Source organism: Mandrillus leucophaeus, unplaced genomic scaffold (assembly GCF_000951045.1).
Source record: "Mandrillus leucophaeus isolate KB7577 unplaced genomic scaffold, Mleu.le_1.0 Scaffold619, whole genome shotgun sequence".
In the NCBI taxonomy this organism is placed as follows: Eukaryota; Metazoa; Chordata; class Mammalia; order Primates; family Cercopithecidae; genus Mandrillus; species Mandrillus leucophaeus.
The window spans coordinates 901,923-920,674 of record NW_012106686.1 but is presented as its reverse complement, the minus strand read 5'-3'; the positions used below and the strand labels follow the sequence as shown (position 1 = coordinate 920,674).

The window sequence follows — 18,752 nt, the reverse complement described above, 5'->3', positions numbered from 1 at the left end:
AAAAGAAACATCTTTAACTTAGAGGAACTTTCCTGTAAAGCTCACTGGTGGGGATCTCCCATGTCCCAGAAAAGCCTGATGGATGTATCATAGTATTGCTGTAAATTACTTTCTTAGTAACTCATTTATGATTGATACTACAAGTTCCTCAAGGACTGGAATCCATATAGTTTTATATTTCTGTACCCGTGGCAGAGCCTGGCAGGCTTCTGGGGTGTGTGCCAGGCATAGCTCTTGATGACCAAATCCCTGCACTAATGGTCGCCTCTGCCAGCAGAGTGACCAGTTCTATTTTGCCAGACCATGCTCGGGCAAGAAGCTATCAGCTCCATGGCAGTATTCACTAGCCCAGCATTTCAGCAGAGTCTGCCAGAAAAGAGCCAGTTTCCCACAGATTCATAGATTTCATGGCTTGAGGAAGCCTTTGCCCCTGTTCATCCACTGCCAGTGCCTGTAGCGTCAGGTGGAACGCAGGAGAGCGAGGTGTCTGTGATGCCACTAGTTCACACTGTTAGAGTCACCAAAGCGGTTTCTTGGATCTGGCTCCAGAGTTCTGATTTAACTGAACCAGAGTGCAACGAACACATTATGATTTCGTAAAGCTTCCTAAGTGCTTCCAATGACAGCCAAGGTTGAGAACCACTGTCCTAGTGAGAGTGAGCCTGACCTGAAATTGTGTGGAAGACGCGGACCCTAGGCTGTGTGGCCACTCTCTGGTTGGACCGGTGGTTCCCAGCCGCGACTAGACATTCGATTCATCTGGGCACTTTTAGAAACCCGAATACCCAAGACCACACTCCAGGCCAATTTGTGGGCATCTCTGGGAGTGAAACGTAGGCACTGGGACTTTTTCCAGCTCCCAGGCTCCAGTAGGCAGCCAGATCTGTGTTATCCACATCACGGGCCGATGGTGTCCTTCTACCATAAAACAATTCAGAGTTCTTGCCTGTCTGATGGGGCCTTACAAGGCCAACTGAAGAGGCCAAGGTCATCACGTTCTTGGAGGTGAGGAGTGCAGGCACAGAGAGGGCACGGGCTTTGTCTCTGCTTTCTCCTTGGTATGAGATGAGTTGGTCTCAGGTCAATGTGTGCCTGTTTCTTTCTTCATGCTCTTCTTTTCTTCCCGCCAGGAAGAAAGGGGGTGGATGAAACCCCCTTCTTAGGATAGGATCTAAGAGCGACTTGACTTCTTTAATTCTGCTAGAATTTATCTCTTATTGCCAAATTAAAGGTATTGTTCCCTTAAAAAAACACACACACACAAACAGAACAAAACAAAACAACACCCCTCAGTCCCAGCAGATGAAGGCGATAGGGAGGGAATGTCAGGGCGTGGAGCCCTTCCTGCTCTCTGTAATCACAGCCAGCCTGTGGCTGCCTGCCTGGAAGTTATTCATGATCTTAGACCTGGACTTTCTTCACTCAATTGTTGCCCTGCGAACAGCAACATGCCTTTAACATGCTCACCCCAGGCGGACCCCTAGTTCTCAAAGAGCCAAGAAGAAAATACTTCCTGATTCAAAGCTGAGCTTGATAATGGAAACTCTGTCATTTCCAATAGCTCTTGGTATCGTACTGAATAATAACATAGTTTGGTGGAGACTTAGAAATAGCTTCAGCCTTCAGACAAGGGGAATGGCTATTGCTTTAGGATGTAAGTTTGTACCAGGCGCGGCAGCTCACACTTGTAATCTCAGGACTTTGGGAAGCTGAGGCAGGTGGATAACTTGAACCCAGGAATTTGAGACCAGCCTGGGCAACAAAGTGAGACCCGTCTCTACTAAAAATAAAAAAAAATTAGCTGGGCATGGTGGCACATGCTTGTGGTCCCAGTTACTTGGGAGGCTGAGGCAGGAGGATCAATTGGGCCTGGGAGGTCAAGGCTGCAGTGAGCTGTGATTAGCCACTGTATGCCAGCCTGGGTGACAGAATGAGACCCTGTCTCAAAAAAAAAAAAAAAAAGAAAGAAAAAAAGAAAAAGCCAAGCAAATGGGAGAAAGCATTTCCAATGAATGTAACTGATAAGGATCAATATCTAGAAGCTAAAAAAGAGGTCCTACCAATCCATTTAAAAAGTAAAAAATCAGAATGTATGTGTGGGAAGCACAGGAATCTTAAAGATGGGTCTCTCTTCCTCCCTTCCTCACCCCCACCCCTGTACTGGTCCACCAGCCCTAGCAGTGCTGCCCCTCACATTTCTGTGGCTGCTTTGACCTTGTGCATTGGGCAGGGGTAGGGAAGGTTATGCCCCTTAGGCTGCTGGAGTGCAGCCAGCTCTAGGGCAGACATCTCAGTGGTTCAGCAGCCGCCCAGATCTGACTCCCTGTGTGAGGCAAGACCTAGAGGGAATCTCCACTGGAGAGGCTGGAGGTGGTGGGTGAGAAATAGCTCTATCTGATCAATGTCACAACACAGAGGTCAAATTTCACAATGTACAATCACTCCAAGATGTTCTTGTCCATAATGACAAAGGCTGGATCCCACCAGAAATGCTGATGGCTGAAACAAGGGCTGGCAAACTCCAAGATGTATATGTGCAAAGCTGGAAACTAGACTTGCTCCTACATTTTAGAAAATCCTGTTTCCGCAGGAAGACGTTCCTGGGAACCCCACTGTACATGGTGGTTTTCCTTCTCTACCTTTATGTTTCTTCATCCAGGCCGCATGTTTTGCATCTTGCTGCACACCACCCTGAAACGTTTCATCAGGGTTGCCAGGCCCTGGGAGGGAGCGAATGGGCTATGTGCAGCCCCTGCCTCACCTCTGTGTGTGTGTCATGCAGTGCTCTAGGTGCAGTCTCAGGATACATTTTGGAATGATTTAAGAAAACATAAACTAGGTAGTGATAAAACCAAACCAAAACAACAGCCTTGGAGACTCTTCAGGGCTTTGCTGGTTTTTCTTCCTTTTCCTTCTGCCCCATCCCTCAAACTTATGGAGGTCGCTTTAAGTTCAGCTCCCTGCTGCCTGCTCCCTGCTCCCTGTGAGTAAAGTGCTCTGGGCAGCCCAGCCTTCACAAGGCTGATGGGAGGGAGGCCTGAGTGCTCCTCCCTGGATGCCCATTAGCAACGGCACCCCCTCTAAGAGTGGGGTGGGGAGACCAGAGACTGGCAGGAGGATCCCACGCCCCCCAGGTGCCGCCTGAGCACTGAACCTCAGACAAGAAGGTTGGTGTGACAAGTACGTCAGAAGCACGGACTTTGTGCATCTTTTGCTTGTGTACAATTGGGCCCATTTGTTTACTTTCTTCTCCATTCAATGCTCCCCGCCCAGCCCACTATCCAGGCATTTCTTCAGGATGTGAATGTGTCCATGAGGGCCACTCAGTGTGTCTGTCCTAAGGGCCCTGAGACTCAGTGGTCAACTTGCGTGGAAGTTGGCTGCCCAGGCTGGCCATGGGGTGGGGAAACCAAGCGCTGCTCAGTTCCTCCTTGATTCCCTGCACAAATGAGCATCTAGGACACATGGGACCAACCAGCATAGAACAAGTGACTCACTTGCTAAAGGTCATGCCACATGGACTGAGTTAGTCCAGGAGCTGGATCCAGAGTTCATGATTCATGTGTTATAGCGTGTTCTGCCCATGTCTTCTGCTGAGAGATACCTCTGGAGCTCAGACTAAAGCTCTTAACATGTGGAGCTCAGATATAATAATGCAATAGCTCAGGGGCACCCACTGTGTGCCTTGTGCTGTCCATAGGTACCTTGTGAGGTAAATATGAGCTTTCCATTTTATAGATGAAGAAACTTGGAGGTTAAGAAAATTGCCCTAGGCCATCCGATTTATGTGAGGTAGGGCTGGGATTAAAATCCAGATCTCCAAGGCTACAAAACCCAATCTCACTGAGAAGTGAACAATGCTCTTTTTTGTAGGTACCTCTGCCCAGAGACTGGGTATTCTTCAGTTCTGAATAACTCCAGAAAGGATAAATGGTAGTTAGTGATGAATGAAGGAATGCCTATGCATTTGATAGAAAATGTATTCTTAAATGGATCATACACATTTTTCAAAACTCTGACTTTGACTTATAATAATGTGATATGCAAGGTAAAAGAACTACTTTTAGGATCATTCTCCTGCTTTGATTCTCCTTTTCTCCCTCATTGTTCCTCTTTTTTTTTTTTTTTTTGGAGATGAGAGGCTTGCTCTGTTGCCCATGCTGGAGGGCAGTGGTACAATCCTGGCTCCCAGGTTCAAGCGATTCTTGTGCCTCAGCCTCCTGAGTAGTTGGAACTACAGGTGCCACCATGCCCGGCTAATTTTTTTTTTTTTTTTTCAGTGGAGACGGGGTTGTTTATCATGCTGGCCAGGCTGGTCTCGAACTCCTGACCTTAAGTGATCCTCCTGCCTCAGCCTCCCAAAGCGCTGGGATTACAGGTGTGAGTCACCACGCCTGGCCCTTTATTGTTCCTTTGCAATCGCTTGGCAAAAGCACAATCCAGCCCTCCCCATTCCACACCTGCCCCTGTGCACCTGAATGTGGCTGGAGAAAAACGCTCTTTGTGATGACTGTTTAAAATTACAACCCTCTGGACTCTCTACCCTCTGTCCCTACTTTATTATCATCCAACAAATCACCTATTTTAAAATATAAATATATTTGTTGCCTGTTTCCTCTCACTAGAGGGTATGGGATTTTGTCTATTTTGTTCACTGTTGTACTTCCAGTGCCTAGCATCATGCCCCTTCCTGTTCATCAGATGAATAAATAATCCCATAGGAACACATTACCTGCCCTGGTCACTAAGCTCTATTCTTTTCAAATAGAGTGCCTTACAAAATCCTTCCTTTTCTAATAGGGTGAATCTAGAGTTTATTTGTGATTCTTGTCTTGGCTAATGATCAGAAAGTAGATGTTGACTTCTGTCTCCACCACACCCTCCCCTTATCCCTGAGGAGTCCCTTTTTGGGCCTGGAAGAAGCTATTTTTTAATTGATCTCAGTGAGTGCTGTCCCCTACTTCCCCCACACCTTAGCCCTTCAAAGCTTTCTTGCCTAGACAAACAGCCAGAGGCACTCCAGTGGAGGAGCCTGTCTTTGTTGGGCAGCCCGACCTTCTCTTTGACTTTCTGTAATCTGGGTTAAAAGTCTCTTTCTTCTTTCCTCCCATCCCTCCGATATGTTCAGTAGCACGATATTCAGGCTAATTATGCTTTCCCCGGAACTGTGTGTAGCATTTGTGGCAAATAGCTTGTTGGAAAGGATTCAAGCTGCAGACCATCTCAAGCCAAACTACAACTGTATTTTTAATGAATCAGTTGAAGCAACTCGATGGAAAGGACAGTGGGTGTGGAAAGGAAAAGCTCTCATTTGTAAAAGATCTTTTGCCAGATCTGACGGATGTCATTTACTTTGTGGCTCCTGGACCAGCCCTCTGTAAACACAGTGCTATTCTGCGCAAGCCAGGTCTCGGCCCTGTGCGTGGGGGTCCTCTGGGAGAGCTCCTGAGAGGGCTGTGGCAGCCAGCTCCTCTTGGCTAGAAAGCTTCACCACGTAGGGGGAGCTTGGGGTTGCCGGGAGCAGGTGAGTGGCCCATGGGGATGGAGAAATATGCAGAGCGGACGAATGAGCACGGGGCACTGTGACAGCAGATGGACGTCGGGGATCAACTTCAATCCTGCCCTTGCAGCTGGGGGAGCTGGGGCACTTCACTTCTTGCCTCACTCTCCAGTTTTCTTACCTGTAAATGGCCAGGATAGCACCTGCCTCATGGAGTTACTGTGGAGTGAGAGGATGGCTCTGTATGGGGCACTTGGGCAGTTAATACTTAAAACAATTTTGTTTTTGGACACAGGGTCTTGCTCTGTCATCCAGGCTGGAGTGAAGTGGCTCAATCATAGCTCTCTGCATCCTTGACCTCCTGGACCTAAGTGATCCTACCACCTTCATCTCCTGGCATTAAGTGATCCTACCACCTTAACCTTCTCAGTAGCTGGGACTATAGGCATATGCTGCTACACCCAGCTAATTTGTTTTAATTTGAATTTTTTAAGACATGGGAGGGGGGGGTCCCACTATGTTTCCAGGCTGGTCTCGAACTCTTGGCCTCCCAGCCCCCTGAGTCACTGGAATTACAGGCGTGCACCACCATGCCTGGCAGTCAGTGAGTACTTACTGAGTACTGACCACAGGCCTTTCCCTCATGGAACGTTCATGACTAAGGACACACACAACCCTAAAGTGGACACCTGAAAATGACATAAGTTCCATCAAAAAATGGAAGGGCTGCTCTATTAAACTACTTAAAAAATAATTTGTGTGTATTCAACAAAAGCATAGGTATTCATATTCCTTAATAGATGCATATTTGTTTCTCAAGTATGGCTAGTCCTCCCCCTTCCAGTAGTGCCCTGGCAGGACCTGGTATGTGCTGGGACGTGGGCCACCTGTGTGTGTGTGTGTTTGTGTGTGTGTGTGTGTGTGTGTGTGTGTGTGTAGATGTGGCTTTCCTGGCTTGGCCACAGGTGAGTCATTTGGTCTTCATCAAGCTGGTGGGGCTGGAATGGGTGATCCTGGATCCTGGCATGGAAAGCTGCCTCCCAGGGTGGAATCCTCGAGAGCGCTTAGGGAAAGGCTGGGAGGATGGTAGGAAAAAGACAGTCCTAACAGCAGGGTGCATATTGCCTGTGGGTTTACGTCTACATTTCTACGTGTTGGAGCAGGAGGGTAGGAGGATGGACATGGGGTAGCGGTGGGGTGGGGTGCTGAAGGGCAGGGGGTGGAAGAGGAAAATCTCAGGAAGAGATTGCCCTAAGACTTTCCAAAGGGAGTACTTTGAATTGAGGCTGGAGGTAGGGTGGGGGTAAGGATGAAGGTGAAATGAATAATACATTTGGAAAAACTGTTATTCATTTGGGTGTGACTCCTATTCCGTCTTAAAAAAAAGATGGCAAGAATTGTGTATTTCTTTTATAATTAGAAAAAAATGTTAAAAATGAAAAAAAAAAATCAGCTACGTGGAAGACATTTGATGATGGTTGGAGGGACTCCATATCATTTGTTGACTCTGAGCGCTGACTTGAGCCATTAATCTAGCACGTCACATCCGCTGCCTCGTAGTGGCCTCGATATCAGATGGGCTGGCTTTGAGTCAGTGGATTGTGAACTCACTGTGGAAGGACCTTCCCCGATGTGGAAGGACATGGTCCAGAGAAACTGCTCCCAGAATGTTGCTGTAGATTCCCCTGTTAACAGCCTCAAACTTCCTTTAATGAAAAATTTTTATTTTTCAAAAATGGGTAGGCAATAGCTAATATTTATATTGTGCTTTGTCATTTACAAAGCATTTTCATCTATATTTTTGAATATGACCCTCACAGTAACACCATGAGGGTGAGTTTTATTGATGTGATGGATGTTAATGTCACCTGTTAGTGAACTAAAGCTCAGAGAGGTTAAGAAACTTGTCTGAGATCACACTGCCAAATAGAGATGGAACTTAAATCAGGTCCCTTGCAGAGTAGCTCATGATGTGGCTGTTATGTTTATAAGCCATATTGCAAGTCAAATGATCCCTTTTGGCTTTGTAACAGCCTGTGCATTAGGAAGAGTGGGCATTATTTATCCTGTTTAATAAGCAAATCCCCAGTGTGACAAAGAGGGGAGCGACAGAACCCAACTCCAAGATCTCTTTGCTCTTTACTTCCAAGTGCTACCTCAAAGTTTGTGCACATCATGAACAGGGATGTGTGACAACAGAGTGACTATAGTCAATAATAACTTAATTGTACATTTAAAAAGAACTAAAAGAGAGCCGGGCACTGTGGCTCACACCTATAATCCCAGCACTTTGGGAGGCTGAGGTGGGTGGATCACTTGAGGTCAGGAGTTTGAGACCAGCCTGGCCAACATGGTGAAATCCCGTCTCTACTAAAAATACAAAAATTAGCCAAGTGTGGTGGCGGGTGCCTGTAATCTCAGCTACTCCGGAGGCTGAGGCAGGAGAATTGCTTGAACCTGGGAGGCAGAGGTTGCAGTGAACTGAGATTGCACCACTGCACTCCAGCCTGAGACTCCATCTCAAAAATAAATAAATAAGTAAAGAAATAACAAATAAAAATAATAAAAGAGTATCATTGGATTGTTTGTAACATGAAGGATAAATGCTTGAGGGGATGGAGACCCCATCTTCCATGAGGTGATTGCTATTCACTGCATGTCTGTATCAAAACATCTAATAGACCCCAGACATACAAACAACTACTATGTACCCACAGAAATTAAACATTAAAAATTAAAAAAGGAAAAGGGAGGGGTGTACATGTGCATGTGCATGTGTATGCAATGTTGTTATGAGAAAAATGAAGCATGCTGTATTATTTGTTTCTGGGCAATGATCACTTCACCGCTCAGCTCAAAAGACTTATATCCCTGTTAGAGACGTAAGTCTCTAATATCAGGTTGAACCATGAGGAAATAAAATCCAGCATAAGTACAGTAGCTTTTGCCTCCCTCCCATTTCAGATCCTTCTCTCGCGCTGCTCTATCCCCACTCCGGCCACTCCTTCCTTCCCTGACACGGTCCTTGAGAAGCCAGAAGGAGGTGCGTCCACGCCACCATGCCAGTTGCCTTCCAATTTTGCATCTCTAGAAACACCTACTGGCCTGACTTGAAGGAGCCTATTCTTGTTGCAGTTCTTTCTGGGAGAGTGAACTCAGTTGACTTTAGGCAGTGGAAAGATTTCCATTCATATTGGTGAAGAGTGGGCAGTGCTGTGGGTACCTCCTTTCCTAACAGTGATAAACTCTGGCTCGAGGTGCTCCCGGTGTCTACCAAGCAGAGCCAGTCCCAGGGAAATGGAGAAAAGATGCCATCCAGCTAGGAGGAACTACATCCTGAGAGGGAGGAAGTCAGTGATGAGAGAACAGCCTTTGCTGGGGCCCCTTCCTTTGTGAGGAGGTGGTGGGGCCGGTGGGTGCGGCGGAGGCTGAAGGGTTGCTCTCCTCACCTGCCCACCTCTGGCTGCAGAGATGCATCCCCTCCCGGTGAGGAGGCAACGTCCTGTAGATCTTCTGCTCTCGTTGCCCCAGGGAGCAGGCCTTTGGCATCCCAGCCCCCATCACTCCATCATTTTAGCAGCAGACCTCAGCACCTGCTCTCCAGACGGTCTGGCCCAACTGCTGCAGGTGGTGGGGGCAGTCGAAGAAATGAGTTCTACTTTCTATGAAGCAGAAATGAGTTCTCTCTGGGATGCCAGAAAGGGATGCTCTCTGGGTTCTCCACCTCGACCTAGCTCCCTCAGGGGCTTTCATTTTTTTCCAGTGTCATTTCCCCATCACCCTCTAAGAAGGGGGAACATGTCAAGAAGCATCAAGCAATTGACAGAGATTAGATAAAAGGAGAGTGCGGGGCTTCTAATGTCCTTCCCTCCGAATTTTGAATTGCATTTTAAAAAGAATAATGAGCATCAGACAAACAAATGAATAAAAAGCAACTCACCCCTGCTCCACCTGTGGCACATGGAAGCCTGAGCATTGGAATACAACAGCAGAAGCAGCAACGTCTTCCAATGCATCTTGTCCTTCAAAAGGTGATGAATCGACCCTCAAGCCTAATGGAACCCCAGTAGCTGCAGGTATGCCCGCGCTGTTCTTCCCAGTGAGATGATGGAGTGCTTCCCTCCCTTCCTTTTGCAGACGTGCAGAAATGCCTACTCTGCCTCAGAAGGCTGGAGGCTGAAGGCTGCGTCCTGGGTGGGACAGGAGTCGGTACCTCTCTTCATTTGACTCTCTCTGGGATTGGGGGACTGGGCTTCCACAGAGAGACTCTGTTTTTGAGCACATCTGGAGTGACTCACGGGGCATGTGATCTCCTTGGCAGTGGGGCGGATAAATATAATTTCTGTACTTGAGTTCCATGTGTTGGATGCACCCACTGGAATTTTTTCTTTAACAAACAGACCCGCGGAACTTGTTAGAGAGCCCGGCGAAGAGTTGGCTGCTCTCCCCTTCCACACATACGATACCAGAGCCAGGGGCGAGGGCTGGAGGCAGAGTTGGGAGCCTGCCTGGCAGACACCAGGGCTGGTTGAGCCTAAGTTGCCTTCAGGACAGCAAAATCATTGTGGTGCCTGGGCTGAGTGTCACTGTTGCCCGGCCCTGGAGCTAGACTAGGACATTGGCGCCTGCCTAGAGCCTGTGTCTGGTCTGCCCAGGTTCTGGGTGGGTGGGGAGCTGGCAGGTTGTGACCCAGCTGAAGCGGAGAGGTGACATGGTGCATTGGTATTGTCCGTGCGAACGTGTATAGGTAATGATCCAGGAGCCCACAGGTGACCCCCAATTCGCATTGGTGATGCTCCCATTTCTGGGCTGTGCCTAGACCTGGGACCAAGCCACTTTGATTTTCCCAAGCAAAATGGGAATGTTTTTCCATAATCATTGTAATATACTGCCGCGGACACCTTAATTCTTTCCCATACCACTTTCTCAACTTCTCTGGAATGATAGGGAACACTAAAGCTTGAAGGACACTTAAAGATTATGCCATCGTGTGGGTTTTCCAGTTTGTGGAGGTGGTGCCCAGGGTGAATGGGCTCCGGGAGAGGGCTCCTCGAAGCTCTACGCTACTGCAAAAGCTCCTCTTTAATCTGTTATAAGAAGTTGTTTGCGAGCCGGGCATGGTGGTTCACGCCTGTAATCCCAACACTTTGGGAGGCTGAAGTGGGGGAATTGCTTGAGGCCAGAAGTTCAAGACCAACCTACGGAAAATAGACCCTGTCTCTACAAAAAATTTAAAAAATTAGCTGGGTGTGTTGGCGTGTGCCTGTAGTCCTAGTTACTCAGGTGGCTGAGGCAGAGGGATCGTTTAGGCCCAGGAGTTCAAGGCTGCAGTGAGCTATGATCATAACACTCTACTCCAGCCTGGGTGACAGAGTGAGAACTTTTCTCTTAAAAAAATTTAGAAAAAACTTTTTTTTTTTGGGAAAAAAAATACTGGACTACAACATTTGAAAACCAGTCCTCTCACTAATATTAATAATAGCTATTAGGTGCTTAATTTGTTTCAGGCAGCGTGTTAGGTATCCTCCTTGCATTAACTGATTTAACGCATCCACCGAATTAGGAGGTTAGGGCACTAGTCAGCAGCACCCTCCAACAGAAATATAGTGTGAATCACAAACATCACTTAACATTTTCTACAACTCATACGAAAAAAAGTAAAAAGAGGCTGGGCGTGGAGGCTCACGCCTGTAATCTCAGCACTTTGGGAGGCCGAGGTGGGTGGTTCACCTGAGGTCAGGAGTTCGTGACCAGCCTGGCCAACATGGTGAAACCTCGTCTCTCCTAAAAATACAAAAATTAGCTGGGCATGGTGGTGCACACCTGTAATCCCAGCTACGTGGGAGGCTGAGGCAGGAGAGTCTCTTGAGCCTGGGTGGTGAATGTTGTGGTGAGGTGAGATCATGCCACTGCACTCTAGCCTGGGTGACAAGAGTGAAACTCCATCTCAAAAAAAATAAAAATAAAAAAAAGAAAAAAATTAAGAAGAAACAAGTACAATGAATAGTAATAATATCTTTCATTTAATTCAATATATCCAAGATACTATCATTTCTACAAGTAAGTGATATAGTATTAGCAAGATATTTTATATATTTTTTTACATAAGGTCTTTGAAATCTAATGTGTATTTCACACTTACAGCACTTCTCAAGTCACACCAGCCCTGTTTCAAGTACCTGATAGCTCCATGCAGCCAGTGGCTCCTGTATCGGGCAGTGAGGAGCTAGATGGTGAGAGGGCAGGCTCTGGGGCAAGATGCCTGTCTTTGTATCCCAGCTCTGCCCCTGACTAGCTGTGTGATATTGGTGGAGTTCCCGAATCTCTCTTGGGCTTGATTTTCTCCATCTATAGAATGGGGATAATAATAATTTCTTCTTCCTAGGGTTGTTTCAAGGAATCAATGCATTAATATGTATAAATGTTGGGAATAATATCTGGTACATAGTAAGCATTGAATACATGTGAGCTCCTCACACATGAAGAAACAGGCTCAGAGGGGTTTAGTAATTTGTCCCAGGTCATCCAGCTAGTAGAGCTGGGATTTTTAACCTAGGTCTATGTGATTTCATAACCCGCATGCAAAACCACTCCCCTCGCCTGCCTTAAAGTCTTATATTTTGGGAACTTCTTATTGGAGTGCTGGGAAACCAGTTCTGGAGGGGTGGGGAGAAACCTTGATTTGTAGTGCCTGCCACTACAAATACTCTGGTGAAAATACTCATGGCTGATTTCAAACTGCTGCTAATTTAACAAGTGGCTTGCAAAATTTCTGAAATATTAACCATCGGCTCTCAGGAAGTCCGTAAGAGCTGGCTCCAACACACAATGGCCTCTACTCACCACATTAGTCTTACTGGCTCTAACTATCTTTGCTTTTGGTGTCATGTTTTCTTTTTGTACTTTGTAAATCTGCAAGGATTGCCCCAAGGACCTAGCACGGGGTAGCAAGCACCCTGCAGTTGCCCATTGAAAACTTGTTGATTGACGCTGAAGCCAAGGAGATTCAGGCCTCCCTGGTCTCCTGCCGACACTCTTGTGAGTGAGGAAGATGGATGTGGCTTGCCAGGCCATGGGGAATCCAGGAACAGAAATCACGATCTTGACCTCCAGTCCCAGACTTTTCGAATCTGTAGGCTCAAATCTCCAAACTGTCACCTACTAATTACTGAACTGGGGTGAGGATTAGCTTTTGGATTTGGGCTGGGAATGAATGTGTTTGTAACTAATTTCATTTCCTAAGATGAAGAGACAGGCCTTCTGTCTCACCACTACACCTTGGCACCAGGAGATGAACATTTACAGCTTCTCAAGGGGCCTGATTGAAGTCTTGGGAAGGCCTGGCCTAGTATACAGTACTGATTTTTTTCTCTCCCCATGTTTTTCTTGTTCCCACTGCAATCCTGAGTGCACTGGTTGAGACTGGTAAGGAAATGGATAATACTGCCTTTTGTAGCAGAGCACTAAAATCATGACAGTGGAGCTTCCGAGAGCTATTGACTATGTAAGGAATACTTTAGGGCTTTAGGGGGAGATGTTCTACTGAAGACAATAGCTGTCCAATACATCTTCACTCTGAACTCCCACTACGCCTACCTGTATTTCTCAGTCAATTTTCCAGCTTAGTTACATCTACCATTTACTGAGTTCTGATTACACATCTCATTTTATCTCATTCAATTTTCCCAGGAATTCTATTCGGTAGATACTAAAATAGAGTCCATTTAACATATGGCAACCTGAAGCTTAGAAAGGATAAGTAACGAGGGTCACACAACTACTGTATGGTAGACACTCCCATATGCTGCCTAGCAGGGGCTGAGATGAAAATCAGAAAACCAGGCCGGGCACGGTGGCTCATACCTGTAACCCCAGCACTTTGGGAGGCCGGGGCAAGTGGATCATCTGAGGTCAGGAGTTTGAGACCAGCCTGGACAACATGGTGCAACCCTGTCTCTACTAAAAATACAAAAACTTAGCCGGGTGTGGTGGCGGGCGTCTGTAACCCCAGCTACTTGCGAGGCTGAGGCAAGCGAATTGCTTGAACCCAGGAGGTGGAGGTTGCAGTGAGCCAAGATCATGCCATTGCACTCCAGCCTGGCAACAAGAGCAAAACCCCTCTCAAAAACAAACACGCAAACAAACAAACAAAAAACCACCACCACAACAAAGAACAAGCAAACAAACAAACAAAAAAAACCCGAGAAAAACCAATAAAGTGGCTGTGGCTTCTAGACATGGCAAGTGCAATGCATTGGAGGGAATTCTGGTCTGGGCCCTTCTCATGGTAATGTGGGGGAAGAGTCTGCTGTCTCCGAGGCTCTAACACAAAAGTGGCTCAGTCAATACCCCTTCGTTTGTTCTTTACTCATTCATTCATGCATTCATTCATCTGGGTTTTCAAAATCTCCTCCGTGCCAGCAGTGGGTATACACCACATCAAATAAGATATATCCCCTGCTGTCAAGAATCTTCATAACAATGGGGGAAATAGACTCTTCTGCAGATATCCAGAACACATGATGTTGTATTTAATGCTGGAGGATTCTCATGTAGAAAATGAGCGGGAGAGAGGTGTTGGGGAAGGCTTCTTGGCGGGGTTGAAATCTGAATTAAGTGTTTAGAAATGCATTGGATTTCACTAGGTTGTGGGAGAAGGAATGGTGAGGGAGTGGACAGCCTGAAAAACAGCTCTGAGGGGAGAGACAACCCGATGTAGGTGCAGAACCTCATGTCATTTGGCCTTGCTGGAAGATCAAGTAGGATCCAGGAAGCAGTGGGACGCTGGCTGGTGGGCCGGGAGGGGAGGGCCTGGTGGAGTCATGGGCTACCATGTGCACTGCACCCTACTGGTCACTGGGAGTCCTGGAGAGTCCCAGCAGGTGGGTAGGGGGCTCGGCTTTATGGTTGGCTGTGCCGTGGAGGGTGGATTTGACAGGGCAGAGACCAGTCAAGAAGATGCCAAGCTCCAGGGACAGATGATAAAGACCTGAATCAGGGCAGGAACCAGTGGTAAGGAGAGAAGAAATGGATTTGAGAAAGATTGAGGACATAAAATCAGAAATGTGCAGATGTCTGAGAGGAGGAGATGGAGTGGGAGAGAGGGAGCAGACAAGAAGTTCTGGCCAGAGGTGGTGGCTCAAGCCTATGATCCTAGCACTTTGGGAGGCCAAGGCGGGAGGATCGCTTGAGCCCAGGGTTTTGAGACCAGCTTGGGCAATATAGTGAGACCTTTTCTCTACAAAACTTAAAAAAAATTAGCAGGGTTTGGTGGTACATGCCTGTGGTTCTAGCTACTTGGGAGGCTGAGTGGAGAGGATCGCTTGAGCCTGGGAGATGGAGGCTGCAGTGAGCTGTGTTCCCACCACTGCATTCAAGCCTGAGAGACAGAGTGAAACTGTCTCCGAAAACAAAAACAAAACAAAAAAAAAATTGAGAAGTGTCCCCAGTCTAGATGGAGAGCTCAGGAGAGGGTTTACAGTTTCTGTGGAGAAAGCTTGAGAGCGAGGCAAGTGCTGGGCATTGCTATGACTTGGTTTCTCCAGGGGCTTGCTTCCTCCTTACCCTTGGAGATAAGCGGCTGTTCTTTCCCTGACCGCCTGGGGAATGGCTCTTGCTCTGTAATTGGAGGGCTGTCTTCTGCACTGGATTCTCTGCTGTGGCCTGCAGCTCTGGGGATGGCAGACAACAGACATTCTTTTTGGAGAGAAGAGTCACTTGTGGATTGGAGTATTTCCGTCATTGGAGGGACGTACGGACACAGGGACAGAACTCTTCTGGGTTTTCTCCCTTGGCTAACAGGACACCTAAGATCCCCTCTTTGGTTGACTTCATTCATGGGTAAATGAATGTTTCCAAACTAGAAACAAGAGTAGCCTGGAGTTCTGTCTCCATCATGCTCCTGTTCATTCATTTACAGTCTTGCGGCACTGTTCTGTTTCCCTCACGAGGAGAGGAAAAGGAGTCCTGGGTTTTTAACAATTAGGACACTTGTGTCTAGCTTCAAGCCCTCCCCTCTGGCTGAGTCCCAGGTTCTGAGTCCTGTGAAGCCTCCCTCTTTGTCTGTGCAGCCAGCACCTTTGGCTGGATTCTATTTTAAGGCTGTAAGTGAGGTAATTGGGTATGACAACACAAACACAGCTGTAATTATGGTACCAGCCTCCAAAGCAGAAAAGTCATCCGGCCCTCAAGGGTTGCCAGCACAAATGATACGTGCACGCCTCTGCCGGGCCAGGCCGGAACATCCACCTGCAATGTGGAGTCCACTGTGTATAGCAGGTTCTGCGCCAGATCAAAGAATCATTGGGGCAATTCAGCTCCTCTGTCTATGTAAGGCTTGAATGTGGAGTTGTTGCTGCCAGCCCCGCTAGCCAGACCAGTGATTCAGGAAAGTAAATGCTGGACCACCAATGGACGGGCCAATTGAGCAAAGTGGGCCTGGTCTTTCCTCTGATGCAAACACCAGCTGCTCTGGTGGAGCCTCTGAAGGCGTGTTTAGGTGTCCCTAAAGCATCTGCAATGCAATCGGTTCAGCTTGTGGGCTTTGCATAGACTGAATGCCTGTGTAATCTCCACACCAAATGTAAGTGCTTTGTCTAGGGGAGGACAGGGAGATAAAAAGTGCAGTTTTATTTGACCTGTCCCAAAGCCTTGGATCTTTGTATTTTCAGTTTAAAAATAACCGAGTTACACCCTTTGCTGACAGGTGCTTCTTTGTTTTTTTTGGCGGGGAGGGGTTTGAGGGAGATTGCTAAAACAGGGACACAGTATGGGTAGAGATTTAGATGGAACACATTTGAGATGGTCCCACCCACCTCTCAGGCTTTTAAACTTTACTAATGATGCTACCAATTTCTTCCTCAAAATTACCCCGTTCTCTTCAGATAACAAACATCCACTGGTGTCTACCATGCACAAACCACAGCAGGACAAACATGGTGGTGGCAGTGCCCTCAGAGATTACAGTTTTTTCCTTCATTAGCAAAAGGAACTGCGATCAGTTTCTATAGAGGCCAAACTAGAAGGGCGTGCCAGGGCAGATGTGGAGACTTCCTTATTTGCTAAAGAAGGCAGACAGCAGACCTGGAGAAAAGACGCAAAATGATTTCTTTGAGAAGTCTCTTTGGGTGTGAAAAGCTCTGAGGAGAAGGTGGTGTAATGTACACAGGGAGTCCCAGAGCATTCTGGGAGGGAAGGGCAGGGCATTCACTTCATCAGTCAGGACCTACAAGCTTCCACCACTTTAACAAATAACCCCGAGGTTCCAAGAGCTTACAGCAAGAATCAGTAGAGGTTTATTTCTCATGCATGCAACGTATTCATCCTGGGTTGGCTATGGCTTTCCTCCATGTTGTCCTGATTCTGGGACTTGGGCTAATGCAGCAGCTTCTATATGAAGCACTGCTTGGTCATGATGACAGAGGGAAAAAGGGTCAAGTAAACCACGCTCTGGCTCTCATAATTTCTGCTCAGAAGTGACACACATTCCACATTTCCATCTCCCCTGCCCCCAACCAATTTTAATGGCTAAAGTAAGTCACAGGGCTGTTTCTGAGTCCAGCAGGGCAGGGATGTATACTTCTTCCACAGCATGGAAAGAGGGCATCATTGGTGAACAGGAATACAATCTCCTAGAGGCATGTACACCCTCCCCTGAGATTCGGAACTAGGGACATCTGTTGTGAATGGGCGTCAGGCTGGCTCCAACTGTGGTCAGTGGCAGAGACAGGCAACTGGATTCCCAGAACGAAGTTACTAGGAGGTTTGAGGTGGGTAGACTGATGGATAGATGGACAGGGGGAGCTGATAAATCCAGGCAGGAGACAAGGGAAAAATGGTTCTGGATCCATGAGGTACTTGCTCAACCCCATCCTGATCCAGGTCTCTTGGGGTCTGCTCACCCAGGGGAGTAGCTGAAAGAGTCCTTGTGGAAAGGAGCTTGGATCTTTAGCATAGTTTCTTGACTACTAGCCCTGGAGGGTCACTACTGTGGTTTCCGGGGAGTATTGCCTATCTTGACTACACGCCCAGCTAACAGCCTGCTACTGTTGTTGGCAGAGCTGGATAGGGCTGAATAAGTTTTGATCCCTCTCTGATTTCTCATTTCCTTTGCATTTTTTCTTCCCATTTCCTACCTATCTTACCTACTTACTTACCAAAGGTAAGTATCTTTGGATATATAAAAGCAAAGGAGTTGGAATTTTGTAAAATATAGAATTAAATAAAAATATAGGATGTCCAGCTGTTACCAGCTTTTGAAGGCTCAAACCTTGCATCTGGGACCGGCCTGAAGTATGCTCTTTACACTGCAAACTATAAAGAGGGACATCGCTGTTACATAAACATGGATAAGTCAGAGTTCCTCAAAAAATTAAGACCTTGAAGTCTAGAAGTATAATTTGGAAAAACCCTCAAAATCATAGCAATATTTGCTCAAATGTTAAACATGAGACACAAATAAACCCTCTGTGTTAATTCACTGAGATGTTGGGGATGTTTGTTGCAGCACCCAGCCTGCCCTGACTAATACACTGTGTCTGTGTGTGGTGGGAGTTGGGTCAGAGAGGTGGAGTTGGTGGGGCAGAGGAATGGGAGGTGATTCCAGAAGGAATTTTCCAGAATGGAAAGTTCCCTGGGGTGGGCATCTTGGCTGCTGTCTGGCTGGATTACATAGAGGGAGAGGACATCATGCAGCCTTTAGTGAAGGAGTAGTTGGTGTCTCTGCAAGTTAATCCCACCTTCTTGCCTGAACTCTTGCCAAATGGGATTTGATGAATGGATGTGAACATATGCTGTGATTTGCAGTAAGAGGCTGGTGGGCTTGTGCCCAGAGCCAGTGGGTGCCTGGACTGGGGACTCAGGGGAAATAGTCAGGGAGGAGTTGGAAGCTCCTGTTCCTGCTCCCGGCAGGCTTCGGGAAGACGGGCTAGTTATGCAGAGAATTTCCTGTCTTTGCAGTTCTTCTTGCCAATAACCACAGCTTAGCAAATTTACCTCCTGGTCACTTTTGGTGAATTTTTAAAAAATATCTCAGAAACTCTTTTTAGGTTTGCCTTTAAAATTTAAATCCAGTCTAGGACTGGGTCATTTCGGAATCAGATTTTGGGTAAATAACTGACAACTGGCTTATTTTCATCCGCGATGAAAATGGAAGAAATTCTTTTTCTTTTCCTCTTAATTTAGAAACGCCAGGGAAAGAATTTGTTCTTGAAAGAACAAGAGGTGGGTGGAGGGCGGGGAGAGGTTAGAAAAA

At 47.0% G+C, this 18,752-nt stretch overlaps 1 protein-coding gene across 1 annotated transcript in view; it reads right to left on the bottom strand.

Moving 5' to 3' along the window:
• The window catches only part of FAM180A (family with sequence similarity 180, member A), a 20,632-nt gene extending 10,850 nt beyond the window's left edge, over nucleotides 1–9,782 (bottom strand). Inside the window, exon 1 of the mRNA XM_012000118.1 lies at nucleotides 9,441–9,782. Coding sequence (XP_011855508.1) covers nucleotides 9,441–9,516 — 76 coding nt within the window. The 5' untranslated portion in view covers nucleotides 9,517–9,782. The remainder of the gene's footprint in view (nucleotides 1–9,440) is intronic.
• Between the last annotated feature and the right edge of the window lie 8,970 nt (nucleotides 9,783–18,752).